General features: G+C 46.3%; 1 protein-coding gene and 26 non-coding genes across 27 annotated transcripts in view; all 27 read left to right on the top strand.

Moving 5' to 3' along the window:
* The first annotated feature begins 1,202 nt into the window (after positions 1–1,202).
* Positions 1,203–2,486, top strand: LOC128383497 (uncharacterized). The gene is made up of 2 exons (XM_053343110.1): positions 1,203–1,372; positions 1,482–2,486. Exons 1-2 carry the CDS (start codon positions 1,286–1,288, stop codon positions 2,484–2,486), a joined length of 1,092 nt encoding a protein of 363 aa, XP_053199085.1. The 5' UTR covers positions 1,203–1,285.
* Positions 2,487–3,274: 788 nt separating this feature from the next.
* On the top strand, positions 3,275–3,348 carry trnan-guu (transfer RNA asparagine (anticodon GUU)). The gene has a single exon. It is a non-coding gene; the product is annotated as a tRNA-Asn (tRNA).
* A 291-nt stretch (positions 3,349–3,639) lies between these two features.
* Positions 3,640–3,713, top strand: trnan-guu (transfer RNA asparagine (anticodon GUU)). The gene has a single exon. It is a non-coding gene; the product is annotated as a tRNA-Asn (tRNA).
* A 291-nt stretch (positions 3,714–4,004) lies between these two features.
* trnan-guu (transfer RNA asparagine (anticodon GUU)) lies at positions 4,005–4,078 on the top strand. Its single transcript has one exon. It is a non-coding gene; the product is annotated as a tRNA-Asn (tRNA).
* Positions 4,079–4,369: 291 nt separating this feature from the next.
* Positions 4,370–4,443, top strand: trnan-guu (transfer RNA asparagine (anticodon GUU)). The gene has a single exon. It is a non-coding gene; the product is annotated as a tRNA-Asn (tRNA).
* A 291-nt stretch (positions 4,444–4,734) lies between these two features.
* On the top strand, positions 4,735–4,808 carry trnan-guu (transfer RNA asparagine (anticodon GUU)). The gene has a single exon. It is a non-coding gene; the product is annotated as a tRNA-Asn (tRNA).
* A 291-nt stretch (positions 4,809–5,099) lies between these two features.
* Positions 5,100–5,173, top strand: trnan-guu (transfer RNA asparagine (anticodon GUU)). The gene has a single exon. It is a non-coding gene; the product is annotated as a tRNA-Asn (tRNA).
* A 291-nt stretch (positions 5,174–5,464) lies between these two features.
* Positions 5,465–5,538, top strand: trnan-guu (transfer RNA asparagine (anticodon GUU)). The gene has a single exon. It is a non-coding gene; the product is annotated as a tRNA-Asn (tRNA).
* Positions 5,539–5,829: 291 nt separating this feature from the next.
* trnan-guu (transfer RNA asparagine (anticodon GUU)) lies at positions 5,830–5,903 on the top strand. Its single transcript has one exon. It is a non-coding gene; the product is annotated as a tRNA-Asn (tRNA).
* A 655-nt stretch (positions 5,904–6,558) lies between these two features.
* trnan-guu (transfer RNA asparagine (anticodon GUU)) lies at positions 6,559–6,632 on the top strand. The gene has a single exon. It is a non-coding gene; the product is annotated as a tRNA-Asn (tRNA).
* A 656-nt stretch (positions 6,633–7,288) lies between these two features.
* On the top strand, positions 7,289–7,362 carry trnan-guu (transfer RNA asparagine (anticodon GUU)). Its single transcript has one exon. It is a non-coding gene; the product is annotated as a tRNA-Asn (tRNA).
* Positions 7,363–7,653: 291 nt separating this feature from the next.
* trnan-guu (transfer RNA asparagine (anticodon GUU)) lies at positions 7,654–7,727 on the top strand. Its single transcript has one exon. It is a non-coding gene; the product is annotated as a tRNA-Asn (tRNA).
* A 632-nt stretch (positions 7,728–8,359) lies between these two features.
* trnan-guu (transfer RNA asparagine (anticodon GUU)) lies at positions 8,360–8,433 on the top strand. The gene has a single exon. It is a non-coding gene; the product is annotated as a tRNA-Asn (tRNA).
* Positions 8,434–9,089: 656 nt separating this feature from the next.
* Positions 9,090–9,163, top strand: trnan-guu (transfer RNA asparagine (anticodon GUU)). Its single transcript has one exon. It is a non-coding gene; the product is annotated as a tRNA-Asn (tRNA).
* A 291-nt stretch (positions 9,164–9,454) lies between these two features.
* Positions 9,455–9,528, top strand: trnan-guu (transfer RNA asparagine (anticodon GUU)). Its single transcript has one exon. It is a non-coding gene; the product is annotated as a tRNA-Asn (tRNA).
* Positions 9,529–9,819: 291 nt separating this feature from the next.
* Positions 9,820–9,893, top strand: trnan-guu (transfer RNA asparagine (anticodon GUU)). The gene has a single exon. It is a non-coding gene; the product is annotated as a tRNA-Asn (tRNA).
* A 291-nt stretch (positions 9,894–10,184) lies between these two features.
* On the top strand, positions 10,185–10,258 carry trnan-guu (transfer RNA asparagine (anticodon GUU)). Its single transcript has one exon. It is a non-coding gene; the product is annotated as a tRNA-Asn (tRNA).
* A 291-nt stretch (positions 10,259–10,549) lies between these two features.
* trnan-guu (transfer RNA asparagine (anticodon GUU)) lies at positions 10,550–10,623 on the top strand. The gene has a single exon. It is a non-coding gene; the product is annotated as a tRNA-Asn (tRNA).
* Positions 10,624–10,914: 291 nt separating this feature from the next.
* On the top strand, positions 10,915–10,988 carry trnan-guu (transfer RNA asparagine (anticodon GUU)). The gene has a single exon. It is a non-coding gene; the product is annotated as a tRNA-Asn (tRNA).
* Positions 10,989–11,279: 291 nt separating this feature from the next.
* Positions 11,280–11,353, top strand: trnan-guu (transfer RNA asparagine (anticodon GUU)). Its single transcript has one exon. It is a non-coding gene; the product is annotated as a tRNA-Asn (tRNA).
* A 291-nt stretch (positions 11,354–11,644) lies between these two features.
* Positions 11,645–11,718, top strand: trnan-guu (transfer RNA asparagine (anticodon GUU)). The gene has a single exon. It is a non-coding gene; the product is annotated as a tRNA-Asn (tRNA).
* A 291-nt stretch (positions 11,719–12,009) lies between these two features.
* On the top strand, positions 12,010–12,083 carry trnan-guu (transfer RNA asparagine (anticodon GUU)). The gene has a single exon. It is a non-coding gene; the product is annotated as a tRNA-Asn (tRNA).
* Positions 12,084–13,104: 1,021 nt separating this feature from the next.
* Positions 13,105–13,178, top strand: trnan-guu (transfer RNA asparagine (anticodon GUU)). Its single transcript has one exon. It is a non-coding gene; the product is annotated as a tRNA-Asn (tRNA).
* Positions 13,179–13,469: 291 nt separating this feature from the next.
* On the top strand, positions 13,470–13,543 carry trnan-guu (transfer RNA asparagine (anticodon GUU)). The gene has a single exon. It is a non-coding gene; the product is annotated as a tRNA-Asn (tRNA).
* A 291-nt stretch (positions 13,544–13,834) lies between these two features.
* trnan-guu (transfer RNA asparagine (anticodon GUU)) lies at positions 13,835–13,908 on the top strand. Its single transcript has one exon. It is a non-coding gene; the product is annotated as a tRNA-Asn (tRNA).
* A 291-nt stretch (positions 13,909–14,199) lies between these two features.
* trnan-guu (transfer RNA asparagine (anticodon GUU)) lies at positions 14,200–14,273 on the top strand. The gene has a single exon. It is a non-coding gene; the product is annotated as a tRNA-Asn (tRNA).
* A 291-nt stretch (positions 14,274–14,564) lies between these two features.
* Positions 14,565–14,601, top strand: part of trnan-guu (transfer RNA asparagine (anticodon GUU)) — a 74-nt gene continuing 37 nt past the window's right edge. Inside the window, exon 1 of the tRNA in view lies at positions 14,565–14,601. This exon is cut by the window's right edge and continues 37 nt beyond it. This is a non-coding gene — a tRNA (tRNA-Asn).

Raw genomic sequence — 14,601 nt, 5'->3', positions numbered from 1 at the left:
CTGGCTGCTGCCTCCTCCCTGGCTGCTCCCATCCAGCCTGCTACCTCCTCCATGGCTGCTGCCTCCTCCCTGGCTGCTCCCTTCTCCCTGGCTGCTGCCTCCTCCCTGGCTGCTGCCATCCAGCCTGCTACCTCCTCCCTGGCTGCTGCCTCCTCCCTGGCTACTCCCATCCAGCCTGCTACCTCCTCCCTGGCTGCTCCCTTCTCCCTGGCTGCTGCCTCCTCCCTGGCTGCTCCCATCCAGCCTGCTACCTCCTCCCTGGCTGCTCCCTTCTCCCTGGCTGCTGCCTCCTCCCTGGCTGCTCCCATCCAGCCTGCTACCTCCTCCATGGCTGCTGCCTCCTCCCTGGCTGCTCCCTTCTCCCTGGCTGCTGCCTCCTCCCTGGCTGCTCCCTTCTCCCTGGCTGCTGCCTCCTCCCTGGCTGCTCCCATCCAACCTGCTCCCTCCTCCATGGCTGCTGCCTCCTCCCTGGCTGCTCCCATCCAGCCTGCTACCTCCTCCATGGCTGCTGCCTCCTCCCTGGCTGCTCCCTTCTCCCTGGCTGCTGCCTCCTCCCTGGCTGCTCCCATCCAGCCTGCTCCTTCCTCCATGGCTGCTGCCTCCTCCCTGGCTGCTCCCTTCTCCCTGGCTGCTCCCTTCTCCCTGGCTGCTCCCTTCTCCCTGGCTGCTCCCATCCAGCCTGCTACCTCCTCCCTGGCTGCTGCCTCCTCCCTGGCTGCTCCCATCCAGCCTGCTACCTCCTCCCTGGCTGCTCCCTTCTCCCTGGCTGCTGCCTCCTCCCTGGCTGCTCCCTTCTCCCTGGCTGCTGCCTCCTCCCTGGCTGCTCCCATCCAGCCTGCTCCCTCCTCCATGGCTGCTGCCTCCTCCCTGGCTGCTCCCTTCTCCCTGGCTGCTGCCTCCTCCCAGCCTGCTGCCTCCTCCCTGGCTGCTCCCTTCTCCCTGGCTGCTGCCTCCTCCCTGGCTGCTCCCATCCAGCCTGCTCCCTCCTCCATGGCTGCTGCCTCCTCCCTGGCTGCTCCCTTCTCCCTGGCTGCTGCCTCCTCCCAGCCTGCTGCCTCCTCCCTGGCTGCTGCCATCCAGCCTGCTACCTCCTCCATGGCTGCTGCCTCCTCCCTGGCTGCTTCCTCCTCCCAGCCTGCTGCCTCCTCCCTGGCTGCAGATGTGTCTGGGGTATGTCAAAGCATATTTGCTAATAAATAACATCACTGTTACTTTGTTTTGTCCCAACTTCACTGATCTCATATTTCTGATCCCTGTTATTTACCAGGCCGTGGATGAGTCCGGCATGCCAGGCATGGACAGAGTGGACAGCCTGGCAGAATGCCTTGTGGAGCTGCGCAACCAGCCCTCACTAACCCTCAGCAACCAGCAGGTCAGGAACTCTTGTTGTTTTGGTTTTTCTTCTCTGTTCCCTGACACATGTCCGCACTTCAATGTTTTTGTTTTCTCATGTGCTGTTCTCTCTATGTTGTCTTTCTCAGGTGAGCAATATTGTCGGTCTCTGGCAGAACCTGCTTGACTACGACAAGCAGCGGGTAGTCTTTTCTGCCAGACACCAGACAAGGCTGAACACGGAGAGGTTCAGGTCTGCGAATAAGAGGCAGGAGTTCACTCCGGGGGTGGAGAGTGTAAAGAGGCATGCCCTCACCACCACTGCCCCACTTGCCCAGTGGCCTGATTGTTGCCGCCTGGTGGAGGCCATTTTCATTAGGCTCTGTGCCATCCACCGCAGTCCTAAGAAGAGGGGGACTGTTACTGTGTCCAGGTGGGACCTCGTCCTGGAGGACTACAGACAAATCAGGCGGCGCATTCTGGCCAACGGGCTAGTGTTGAAGCAGACCACTATGCAGCTGGTGGACGTGAGCCACACCACCCTGGTGCAGTGGCATAACAGGAGGGTGAAGAGGCAGGACAGCGCTATCGTCATGCAGGGGCTGGACCTGCCCAGTCGCCTGTCTGTGGCTTCAGACCCTCTCCCCGGTGCCAATACGCGGCCTGTGTCTGCACCTCCCCAATCCGGCCCGGCTCACCAGTACCACCTGCCCAGCAGCACCGTGGGCCAAGCACAGAGGAAGATCACACACACACACACACCCGCAGTCGCCACGCACACACACACACCCGCCACACCTGTGGCTGTGAGGCCACGCACACAGCGGCAGCTCTTCCCTGCTCCAGCTCCCACGGCAGCTCCACAGCTGATGCTGCTGCTGAGACCAGCAGCTGCTCCTGCAGGCGCTCAGGTGCCTGTCCTGATGGCTGCTCCACAGGCCCTGAGCTTCGGCCTCATGCCTCCTCCTCCTGCTCCTGCTCCTCCTGCTCCGGTCCGGAAACTGACCCGCAGAGTATTGCACAACACGTGCAAGAAATGCGGGCAGTTCAGGACAGCAGAGACTGGCCACAGCCAGTACAAGGGGACAGTGTACTGCCCTTCAGTTGAGACTGTCCCCAAAGAACAGTGGCTGGAGGCCATGAAGAATAAATAGTGTGTAATGTTTTTTGTTTTATTGCAAATTTTTTTATATAAAAATTATAAATATTATTAGTAATTATAATATTGTTTATTCATATTCTGTTTCATATTGTTATTGTTATAATAAAAGTTTGGTTGATTAAAAACATATGCTTCACTGTTTTTTTGTGTTTTATTGCAATTCTACTTATTTTTAAAAAAAAATATATAATATCATTATATTATTATTATTATTATTATGCATAATTATAAAGTTTATGAAATAATTTATGATCAATTTCAATGTTAGAAATTGCGGTTCAAAGACTAAAAATCCCCTTTTTCTCTCCTTTCCTCCTCTTTTTCTCCCTTTTCTCCTTTTTCTCCCCTTTTTTTCTTCATCCTCCTCTTCCCCCTCCTCTTCCTTTCTTCCCCCCCCTTAACAGACTATTGTTCCCCAGCTTTGGCGCAATCGGTTAGCGCGTTCGGCTGTTAACCGAAAGGTTGGTGGTTCAAGCCCACCCAGGGACGTGGGCATTCAATTGTAATGTTTCCTACTATGAATAACAAACCCTTTAGCTACACTATGGCGGCATGAGTGAAACTGAAGTTTGCTAAATGTCTTCTGTATCAAATTATCAGCGCTTTGCATTATTGGCTGAAACGTTGACGTTAAAATTACGTAGCATGTATTGAAAGGTCTTTTCCTTTATTATGCCATGGTTAGAATGCCTTCCATATTTCCTTTATACACAAAATGGTACTACGTGTGGGCGGGGATTAAAGATCGAGGCCACACCCCCTGCTAAAACTGAGCGTGCTGTCTCTGTGGCGCAATCGGTTAGCGCGTTCGGCTGTTAACCGAAAGGTTGGTGGTTCAAGCCCACCCAGGGACGTGGGCATTCAATTGTAATGTTTCCTACTATGAATAACAAACCCTTTAGCTACACTATGGCGGCATGAGTGAAACTGAAGTTTGCTAAATGTCTTCTGTATCAAATTATCAGCGCTTTGCATTATTGGCTGAAACGTTGACGTTAAAATTACGTAGCATGTATTGAAAGGTCTTTTCCTTTATTATGCCATGGTTAGAATGCCTTCCATATTTCCTTTATACACAAAATGGTACTACGTGTGGGCGGGGATTAAAGATCGAGGCCACACCCCCTGCTAAAACTGAGCGTGCTGTCTCTGTGGCGCAATCGGTTAGCGCGTTCGGCTGTTAACCGAAAGGTTGGTGGTTCAAGCCCACCCAGGGACGTGGGCATTCAATTGTAATGTTTCCTACTATGAATAACAAACCCTTTAGCTACACTATGGCGGCATGAGTGAAACTGAAGTTTGCTAAATGTCTTCTGTATCAAATTATCAGTGCTTTGCATTATTGGCTGAAACGTTGACGTTAAAATTACGTAGCATGTATTGAAAGGTCTTTTCCTTTATTATGCCATGGTTAGAATGCCTTCCATATTTCCTTTATACACAAAATGGTACTACGTGTGGGCGGGGATTAAAGATCGAGGCCACACCCCCTCCAATAAAGGATCACGGAGTCTCTGTGGCGCAATCGGTTAGCGCGTTCGGCTGTTAACCGAAAGGTTGGTGGTTCAAGCCCACCCAGGGACGTGGGCATTCAATTGTAATGTTTCCTACTATGAATAACAAACCCTTCAGCTACACTATGGCGGCATGAGTGAAACTGAAGTTTGCTAAATGTCTTCTGTATCAAATTATCAACGCTTTGCATTATTGGCTGAAACGTTGACGTTAAAATTACGTAGCATGTATTGAAAGGTCTTTTCCTTTATTATGCCATGGTTAGAATGCCTTCCATATTTCCTTTATACACAAAATGGTACTACGTGTGGGCGGGGATTAAAGATCGAGGCCACACCCCCTGCTAAAACTGAGCGTGCTGTCTCTGTGGCGCAATCGGTTAGCGCGTTCGGCTGTTAACCGAAAGGTTGGTGGTTCAAGCCCACCCAGGGACGTGGGCATTCAATTGTAATGTTTCCTACTATGAATAACAAACCCTTTAGCTACACTATGGCGGCATGAGTGAAACTGAAGTTTGCTAAATGTCTTCTGTATCAAATTATCAGCGCTTTGCATTATTGGCTGAAACGTTGACGTTAAAATTACGTAGCATGTATTGAAAGGTCTTTTCCTTTATTATGCCATGGTTAGAATGCCTTCCATATTTCCTTTATACACAAAATGGTACTACGTGTGGGCGGGGATTAAAGATCGAGGCCACACCCCCTGCTAAAACTGAGCGTGCTGTCTCTGTGGCGCAATCGGTTAGCGCGTTCGGCTGTTAACCGAAAGGTTGGTGGTTCAAGCCCACCCAGGGACGTGGGCATTCAATTGTAATGTTTCCTACTATGAATAACAAACCCTTTAGCTACACTATGGCGGCATGAGTGAAACTGAAGTTTGCTAAATGTCTTCTGTATCAAATTATCAGCGCTTTGCATTATTGGCTGAAACGTTGACGTTAAAATTACGTAGCATGTATTGAAAGGTCTTTTCCTTTATTATGCCATGGTTAGAATGCCTTCCATATTTCCTTTATACACAAAATGGTACTACGTGTGGGCGGGGATTAAAGATCGAGGCCACACCCCCTGCTAAAACTGAGCGTGCTGTCTCTGTGGCGCAATCGGTTAGCGCGTTCGGCTGTTAACCGAAAGGTTGGTGGTTCAAGCCCACCCAGGGACGTGGGCATTCAATTGTAATGTTTCCTACTATGAATAACAAACCCTGTAGCTACACTATGGCGGCATGAGTGAAACTGAAGTTTGCTAAATGTCTTCTGTATCAAATTATCAGCGCTTTGCATTATTGGCTGAAACGTTGACGTTAAAATTACGTAGCATGTATTGAAAGGTCTTTTCCTTTATTATGCCATGGTTAGAATGCCTTCCATATTTCCTTTATACACAAAATGGTACTACGTGTGGGCGGGGATTAAAGATCGAGGCCACACCCCCTGCTAAAACTGAGCGTGCTGTCTCTGTGGCGCAATCGGTTAGCGCGTTCGGCTGTTAACCGAAAGGTTGGTGGTTCAAGCCCACCCAGGGACGTGGGCATTCAATTGTAATGTTTCCTACTATGAATAACAAACCCTGTAGCTACACTATGGCGGCATGAGTGAAACTGAAGTTTGCTAAATGTCTTCTGTATCAAATTATCAGCGCTTTGCATTATTGGCTGAAACGTTGACGTTAAAATTACGTAGCATGTATTGAAAGGTCTTTTCCTTTATTATGCCATGGTTAGAATGCCTTCCATATTTCCTTTATACACAAAATGGTACTACGTGTGGGCGGGGATTAAAGATCGAGGCCACACCCCCTGCTAAAACTGAGCGTGCTGTCTCTGTGGCGCAATCGGTTAGCGCGTTCGGCTGTTAACCGAAAGGTTGGTGGTTCAAGCCCACCCAGGGACGTGGGCATTCAATTGTAATGTTTCCTACTATGAATAACAAACCCTGTAGCTACACTATGGCGGCATGAGTGAAACTGAAGTTTGCTAAATGTCTTCTGTATCAAATTATCAGCGCTTTGCATTATTGGCTGAAACGTTGACGTTAAAATTACGTAGCATGTATTGAAAGGTCTTTTCCTTTATTATGCCATGGTTAGAATGCCTTCCATATTTCCTTTATACACAAAATGGTACTACGTGTGGGCGGGGATTAAAGATCGAGGCCACACCCCCTCCAATAAAGGATCACGGAGTCTCTGTGGCGCAATCGGTTAGGGCGTTCAGCTGTTAACCGAAAGGTTGGTGGTTCAAGCCCACCCAGGGACGTGGGCATTCAATTGTAATGTTTCCTACTATGAATAACAAACCCTTTAGCTACACTATGGCGGCATGAGTGAAACTGAAGTTTGCTAAATGTCTTCGGTATCAAATTATCAGCGCTTTGCATTATTGGCTGAAACGTTGACGTAAAATTACGTAGCATGTATTGAAAGGTCTTTTCCTTTATTATGCCATGGTTAGAATGCCTTCCATATTTCCTTTATACACAAAATGGTACTACGTGTGGGCGGGGATTAAAGATCGAGGCCACACCCCCTCCAATAAAGGATCACGGAGTCTCTGTGGCGCAATCGGTTAGCGCGTTCGGCTGTTAACCGAAAGGTTGGTGGTTCAAGCCCACCCAGGGACGTGGGCTTTCAATTGTAATGTTTCCTACTATGAATAACAAACCCTGTAGCTACACTATGGCGGCATGAGTGAAACTGAAGTTTGCTAAATGTCTTCTTTATCAAATTATCAGAGCTTTGCATTATTGGCTGAAACGTCGACGTTAAAATTACGTAGCATGTATTGAAAGGTCTTTTCCTTTATTATGCCATGGTTAGAATGCCTTCCATATTTCCTTTATACACAAAATGGTACTACGTGTGGGCGGGGATTAAAGATCGAGGCCACACCCCCTGCTAAAACTGAGCGTGCTGTCTCTGTGGCGCAATCGGTTAGCGCGGTCGGCTGTTAACCGAAAGGTTGGTGGTTCAAGCCCACCCAGGGACGTGGGCATTCAATTGTAATGTTTCCTACTATGAATAACAAACCCTTTAGCTACACTATGGCGGCATGAGTGAAACTGAAGTTTGCTAAATGTCTTCTGTATCAAATTATCAGCGCTTTGCATTATTGGCTGAAACGTTGACGTTAAAATTACGTAGCATGTATTGAAAGGTCTTTTCCTTTATTATGCCATGGTTAGAATGCCTTCCATATTTCCTTTATACACAAAATGGTACTACGTGTGGGCAGGGATTAAAGATCGAGGCCACACCCCCTGCTAAAATTGAGCGTGCTGTCTCTGTGGCGCAATCGGTTAGCGCGTTCGGCTGTTAACCGAAAGGTTGGTGGTTCAAGCCCACCCAGGGACGTGGGCATTCAATTGTAATGTTTCCTACTATGAATAACAAACCCTTTAGCTACACTATGGCGGCATGAGTGAAACTGAAGTTTGCTAAATGTCTTCTGTATCAAATTATCAGCGCTTTGCATTATTGGCTGAAACGTTGACGTTAAAATTACGTAGCATGTATTGAAAGGTCTTTTCCTTTATTATGCCATGGTTAGAATGCCTTCCATATTTCCTTTATACACAAAATGGTACTACGTGTGGGCGGGGATTAAAGATCGAGGCCACACCCCCTGCTAAAACTGAGCGTGCTGTCTCTGTGGCGCAATCGGTTAGCGCGTTCGGCTGTTAACCGAAAGGTTGGTGGTTCAAGCCCACCCAGGGACGTGGGCATTCAATTGTAATGTTTCCTACTATGAATAACAAACCCTGTAGCTACACTATGGCGGCATGAGTGAAACTGAAGTTTGCTAAATGTCTTCTGTATCAAATTATCAGCGCTTTGCATTATTGGCTGAAACGTTGACGTTAAAATTACGTAGCATGTATTGAAAGGTCTTTTCCTTTATTATGCCATGGTTAGAATGCCTTCCATATTTCCTTTATACACAAAATGGTACTACGTGTGGGCGGGGATTAAAGATCGAGGCCACACCCCCTGCTAAAACTGAGCGTGCTGTCTCTGTGGCGCAATCGGTTAGCGCGTTCGGCTGTTAACCGAAAGGACGTGGGCATTCAATTGTAATGTTTCCTACTATGAATAACAAACCCTGTAGCTACACTATGGCGGCATGAGTGAAACTGAAGTTTGCTAAATGTCTTCTGTATCAAATTATCAGCGCTTTGCATTATTGGCTGAAACGTTGACGTTAAAATTACGTAGCATGTATTGAAAGGTCTTTTCCTTTATTATGCCATGGTTAGAATGCCTTCCATATTTCCTTTATACACAAAATGGTACTACGTGTGGGCGGGGATTAAAGATCGAGTCCACACCACCTCCAATAAAGGATCATGGAGTCTCTGTGGCGCAATCGGTTAGCGCGTTCGGCTGTTAACCGAAAGGTTGGTGGTTCAAGCCCACCCAGGGACGTGGGCATTCAATTGTAATGTTTCCTACTATGAATAACAAAACCTTCAGCTACACTATGGCGGCATGAGTGAAACTGAAGTTTGCTAAATGTCTTCTGTATCAAATTATCAACGCTTTGCATTATTGGCTGAAACGTTGACGTTAAAATTACGTAGCATGTATTGAAAGGTCTTTTCCTTTATTATGCCATGGTTAGAATGCCTTCCATATTTCCTTTATACACAAAATGGTACTACGTGTGGGCGGGGATTAAAGATCGAGGCCACACCCCCTGCTAAAACTGAGCGTGCTGTCTCTGTGGCGCAATCGGTTAGCGCGGTCGGCTGTTAACCGAAAGGTTGGTGGTTCAAGCCCACCCAGGGACGTGGGCATTCAATTGTAATGTTTCCTACTATGAATAACAAACCCTTTAGCTACACTATGGCGGCATGAGTGAAACTGAAGTTTGCTAAATGTCTTCTGTATCAAATTATCAGCGCTTTGCATTATTGGCTGAAACGTTGACGTTAAAATTACGTAGCATGTATTGAAAGGTCTTTTCCTTTATTATGCCATGGTTAGAATGCCTTCCATATTTCCTTTATACACAAAATGGTACTACGTGTGGGCAGGGATTAAAGATCGAGGCCACACCCCCTGCTAAAATTGAGCGTGCTGTCTCTGTGGCGCAATCGGTTAGCGCGTTCGGCTGTTAACCGAAAGGTTGGTGGTTCAAGCCCACCCAGGGACGTGGGCATTCAATTGTAATGTTTCCTACTATGAATAACAAACCCTTTAGCTACACTATGGCGGCATGAGTGAAACTGAAGTTTGCTAAATGTCTTCTGTATCAAATTATCAGCGCTTTGCATTATTGGCTGAAACGTTGACGTTAAAATTACGTAGCATGTATTGAAAGGTCTTTTCCTTTATTATGCCATGGTTAGAATGCCTTCCATATTTCCTTTATACACAAAATGGTACTACGTGTGGGCGGGGATTAAAGATCGAGGCCACACCCCCTGCTAAAACTGAGCGTGCTGTCTCTGTGGCGCAATCGGTTAGCGCGTTCGGCTGTTAACCGAAAGGTTGGTGGTTCAAGCCCACCCAGGGACGTGGGCATTCAATTGTAATGTTTCCTACTATGAATAACAAACCCTGTAGCTACACTATGGCGGCATGAGTGAAACTGAAGTTTGCTAAATGTCTTCTGTATCAAATTATCAGCGCTTTGCATTATTGGCTGAAACGTTGACGTTAAAATTACGTAGCATGTATTGAAAGGTCTTTTCCTTTATTATGCCATGGTTAGAATGCCTTCCATATTTCCTTTATACACAAAATGGTACTACGTGTGGGCGGGGATTAAAGATCGAGGCCACACCCCCTGCTAAAACTGAGCGTGCTGTCTCTGTGGCGCAATCGGTTAGCGCGTTCGGCTGTTAACCGAAAGGTTGGTGGTTCAAGCCCACCCAGGGACGTGGGCATTCAATTGTAATGTTTCCTACTATGAATAACAAACCCTGTAGCTACACTATGGCGGCATGAGTGAAACTGAAGTTTGCTAAATGTCTTCTGTATCAAATTATCAGCGCTTTGCATTATTGGCTGAAACGTTGACGTTAAAATTACGTAGCATGTATTGAAAGGTCTTTTCCTTTATTATGCCATGGTTAGAATGCCTTCCATATTTCCTTTATACACAAAATGGTACTACGTGTGGGCGGGGATTAAAGATCGAGGCCACACCACCTCCAATAAAGGATCATGGAGTCTCTGTGGCGCAATCGGTTAGCGCGTTCGGCTGTTAACCGAAAGGTTGGTGGTTCAAGCCCACCCAGGGACGTGGGCATTCAATTGTAGTGTTTCCTACTATGAATAACAAACCCTTTAGCTACACTATGGCGGCATGAGTGAAACTGAAGTTTGCTAAATGTCTTCTGTATCAAATTATCAGCGCTTTGCATTATTGGCTGAAACGTTGACGTTAAAATTACGTAGCATGTATTTAAAGGACTTTTCCTTTATTATGCCATGGTTAGAATGCCTTCCATATTTCCTTTATACACAAAATGGTACTACGTGTGGGCGGGGATTAAAGATCGAGGCCACACCCCCTGCTAAAACTGAGCGTGCTGTCTCTGTGGCGCAATCGGTTAGCGCGTTCGGCTGTTAACCGAAAGGTTGGTGGTTCAAGCCCACCCAGGGACGTGGGCATTCAATTGTAATGTTTCCTACTATGAATAACAAACCCTTCAGCTACACTATGGCGGCATGAGTGAAACTGAAGTTTGCTAAATGTCTTCTGTATCAAATTATCAACGCTTTGCATTATTGGCTGAAACGTTGACGTTAAAATTACGTAGCATGTATTGAAAGGTCTTTTCCTTTATTATGCCATGGTTAGAATGCCTTCCATATTTCCTTTATACACAAAATGGTACTACGTGTGGGCGGGGATTAAAGATCGAGGCCACACCCCCTCCAATAAAGGATCACGGAGTCTCTGTGGCGCAATCGGTTAGCGCGTTTGGCTGTTAACCGAAAGGTTGGTGGTTCAAACCCACCCAGGGACGTGGGCATTCAATTGTAATGTTTCCTACTATGAATAACAAACCCTTTAGCTACACTATGGCGGCATGAGTGAAACTGAAGTTTGCTAAATGTCTTCGGTATCAAATTATCAGCGCTTTGCATTATTGGCTGAAACGTTGACGTTAAAATTACGTAGCATGTATTGAAAGGTCTTTTCCTTTATTATGCCATGGTTAGAATGCCTTCCATATTTCCTTTATACACAAAATGGTACTACGTGTGGGCGGGGATTAAAGATCGAGGCCACACCACCTCCAATAAAGGATCATGGAGTCTCTGTGGCGCAATCGGTTAGCGCGTTCGGCTGTTAACCGAAAGGTTGGTGGTTCAAGCCCACCCAGGGACGTGGGCATTCAATTGTAATGTTTCCTACTATGAATAACAAACCCTTCAGCTACACTATGGCGGCATGAGTGAAACTGAAGTTTGCTAAATGTCTTCTGTATCAAATTATCAACGCTTTGCATTATTGGCTGAAACGTTGACGTTAAAATTACGTAGCATGTATTGAAAGGTCTTTTCCTTTATTATGCCATGGTTAGAATGCCTTCCATATTTCCTTTATACACAAAATGGTACTACGTGTGGGCGGGGATTAAAGATCGAGGCCACACCACCTCCAATAAAGGATCATGGAGTCTCTGTGGCGCAATCGGTTAGCGCGTTCGGCTGTTAACCGAAAGGTTGGTGGTTCAAGCCCACCCAGGGACGTGGGCATTCAATTGTAATGTTTCCTACTATGAATAACAAACCCTTCAGCTACACTATGGCGGCATGAGTGAAACTGAAGTTTGCTAAATGTCTTCTGTATCAAATTATCAACGCTTTGCATTATTGGCTGAAACGTTGACGTTAAAATTACGTAGCATGTATTGAAAGGTCTTTTCCTTTATTATGCCATGGTTAGAATGCCCTCCATATTTCCTTTATACACAAAATGGTACTACGTGTGGGCGGGGATTAAAGATCGAGGCCACACCCCCTCCAATAAAGGATCACGGAGTCTCTGTGGCGCAATCGGTTAGCGCGTTCGGCTGTTAACCGAAAGGTTGGTGGTTCAAGCCCACCCAGGGACGTGGGCTTTCAATTGTAATGTTTCCTACTATGAATAACAAACCCTGTAGCTACACTATGGCGGCATGAGTGAAACTGAAGTTTGCTAAATGTCTTCTGTATCAAATTATCAACGCTTTGCATTATTGGCTGAAACGTTGACGTTAAAATTACGTAGCATGTATTGAAAGGTCTTTTCCTTTATTATGCCATGGTTAGAATGCCTTCCATATTTCCTTTATACACAAAATGGTACTACGTGTGGGCGGGGATTAAAGATCGAGGCCACACCCCCTGCTAAAACTGAGCGTGCTGTCTCTGTGGCGCAATCGGTTAGCGCGGTCGGCTGTTAACCGAAAGGTTGGTGGTTCAAGCCCACCCAGGGACGTGGGCATTCAATTGTAATGTTTCCTACTATGAATAACAAACCCTTTAGCTACACTATGGCGGCATGAGTGAAACTGAAGTTTGCTAAATGTCTTCTGTATCAAATTATCAGCGCTTTGCATTATTGGCTGAAACGTTGACGTTAAAATTACGTAGCATGTATTGAAAGGTCTTTTCCTTTATTATGCCATGGTTAGAATGCCTTCCATATTTCCTTTATACACAAAATGGTACTACGTGTGGGCAGGGATTAAAGATCGAGGCCACACCCCCTGCTAAAATTGAGCGTGCTGTCTCTGTGGCGCAATCGGTTAGCGCGTTCTGCTGTTAACCGAAAGGTTGGTGGTTCAAGCCCACCCAGGGACGTGGGCATTCAATTGTAATGTTTCCTACTATGAATAACAAACCCTTTAGCTACACTATGGCGGCATGAGTGAAACTGAAGTTTGCTAAATGTCTTCTGTATCAAATTATCAGCGCTTTGCATTATTGGCTGAAACGTTGACGTTAAAATTACGTAGCATGTATTGAAAGGTCTTTTCCTTTATTATGCCATGGTTAGAATGCCTTCCATATTTCCTTTATACACAAAATGGTACTACGTGTGGGCGGGGATTAAAGATCGAGGCCACACCCCCTGCTAAAACTGAGCGTGCTGTCTCTGTGGCGCAATCGGTTAGCGCGTTCGGCTGTTAACCGAAAGGTTGGTGGTTCAAGCCCACCCAGGGACGTGGGCATTCAATTGTAATGTTTCCTACTATGAATAACAAACCCTGTAGCTACACTATGGCGGCATGAGTGAAACTGAAGTTTGCTAAATGTCTTCTGTATCAAATTATCAGCGCTTTGCATTATTGGCTGAAACGTTGACGTTAAAATTACGTAGCATGTATTGAAAGGTCTTTTCCTTTATTATGCCATGGTTAGAATGCCTTCCATATTTCCTTTATACACAAAATGGTACTACGTGTGGGCGGGGATTAAAGATCGAGGCCACACCCCCTGCTAAAACTGAGCGTGCTGTCTCTGTGGCGCAATCGGTTAGCGCGTTCGGCTGTTAACCGAAAGGTTGGTGGTTCAAGCCCACCCAGGGACGTGGGCATTCAATTGTAATGTTTCCTACTATGAATAACAAACCCTGTAGCTACACTATGGCGGCATGAGTGAAACTGAAGTTTGCTAAATGTCTTCTGTATCAAATTATCAGCGCTTTGCATTATTGGCTGAAACGTTGACGTTAAAATTACGTAGCATGTATTGAAAGGTCTTTTCCTTTATTATGCCATGGTTAGAATGCCTTCCATATTTCCTTTATACACAAAATGGTACTACGTGTGGGCGGGGATTAAAGATCGAGGCCACACCACCTCCAATAAAGGATCATGGAGTCTCTGTGGCGCAATCGGTTAGCGCGTTCGGCTGTTAACCGAAAGGTTGGTGGTTCAAGCCCACCCAGGGACGTGGGCATTCAATTGTAGTGTTTCCTACTATGAATAACAAACCCTTTAGCTACACTATGGCGGCATGAGTGAAACTGAAGTTTGCTAAATGTCTTCTGTATCAAATTATCAGCGCTTTGCATTATTGGCTGAAACGTTGACGTTAAAATTACGTAGCATGTATTGAAAGGACTTTTCCTTTATTATGCCATGGTTAGAATGCCTTCCATATTTCCTTTATACACAAAATGGTACTACGTGTGGGCGGGGATTAAAGATCGAGGCCACACCCCCTGCTAAAACTGAGCGTGCTGTCTCTGTGGCGCAATCGGTTAGCGCGTTCGGCTGTTAACCGAAAGGTTGGTGGTTCAAGCCCACCCAGGGACGTGGGCATTCAATTGTAATGTTTCCTACTATGAATAACAAACCCTTCAGCTACACTATGGCGGCATGAGTGAAACTGAAGTTTGCTAAATGTCTTCTGTATCAAATTATCAACGCTTTGCATTATTGGCTGAAACGTTGACGTTAAAATTACGTAGCATGTATTGAAAGGTCTTTTCCTTTATTATGCCATGGTTAGAATGCCTTCCATATTTCCTTTATACACAAAATGGTACTACGTGTGGGCGGGGATTAAAGATCGAGGCCACACCCCCTCCAATAAAGGATCACGGAGTCTCTGTGGCGCAATCGGTTAGCGCGTTCGGCTGTT

Source organism: Scomber japonicus, chromosome 22 (assembly GCF_027409825.1).
Source record: "Scomber japonicus isolate fScoJap1 chromosome 22, fScoJap1.pri, whole genome shotgun sequence".
In the NCBI taxonomy this organism is placed as follows: domain Eukaryota; kingdom Metazoa; phylum Chordata; class Actinopteri; order Scombriformes; family Scombridae; genus Scomber; species Scomber japonicus.
The sequence above is the reverse complement of the archived record's forward strand: the minus strand, read 5'-3'. Positions and strand labels throughout refer to the sequence as shown.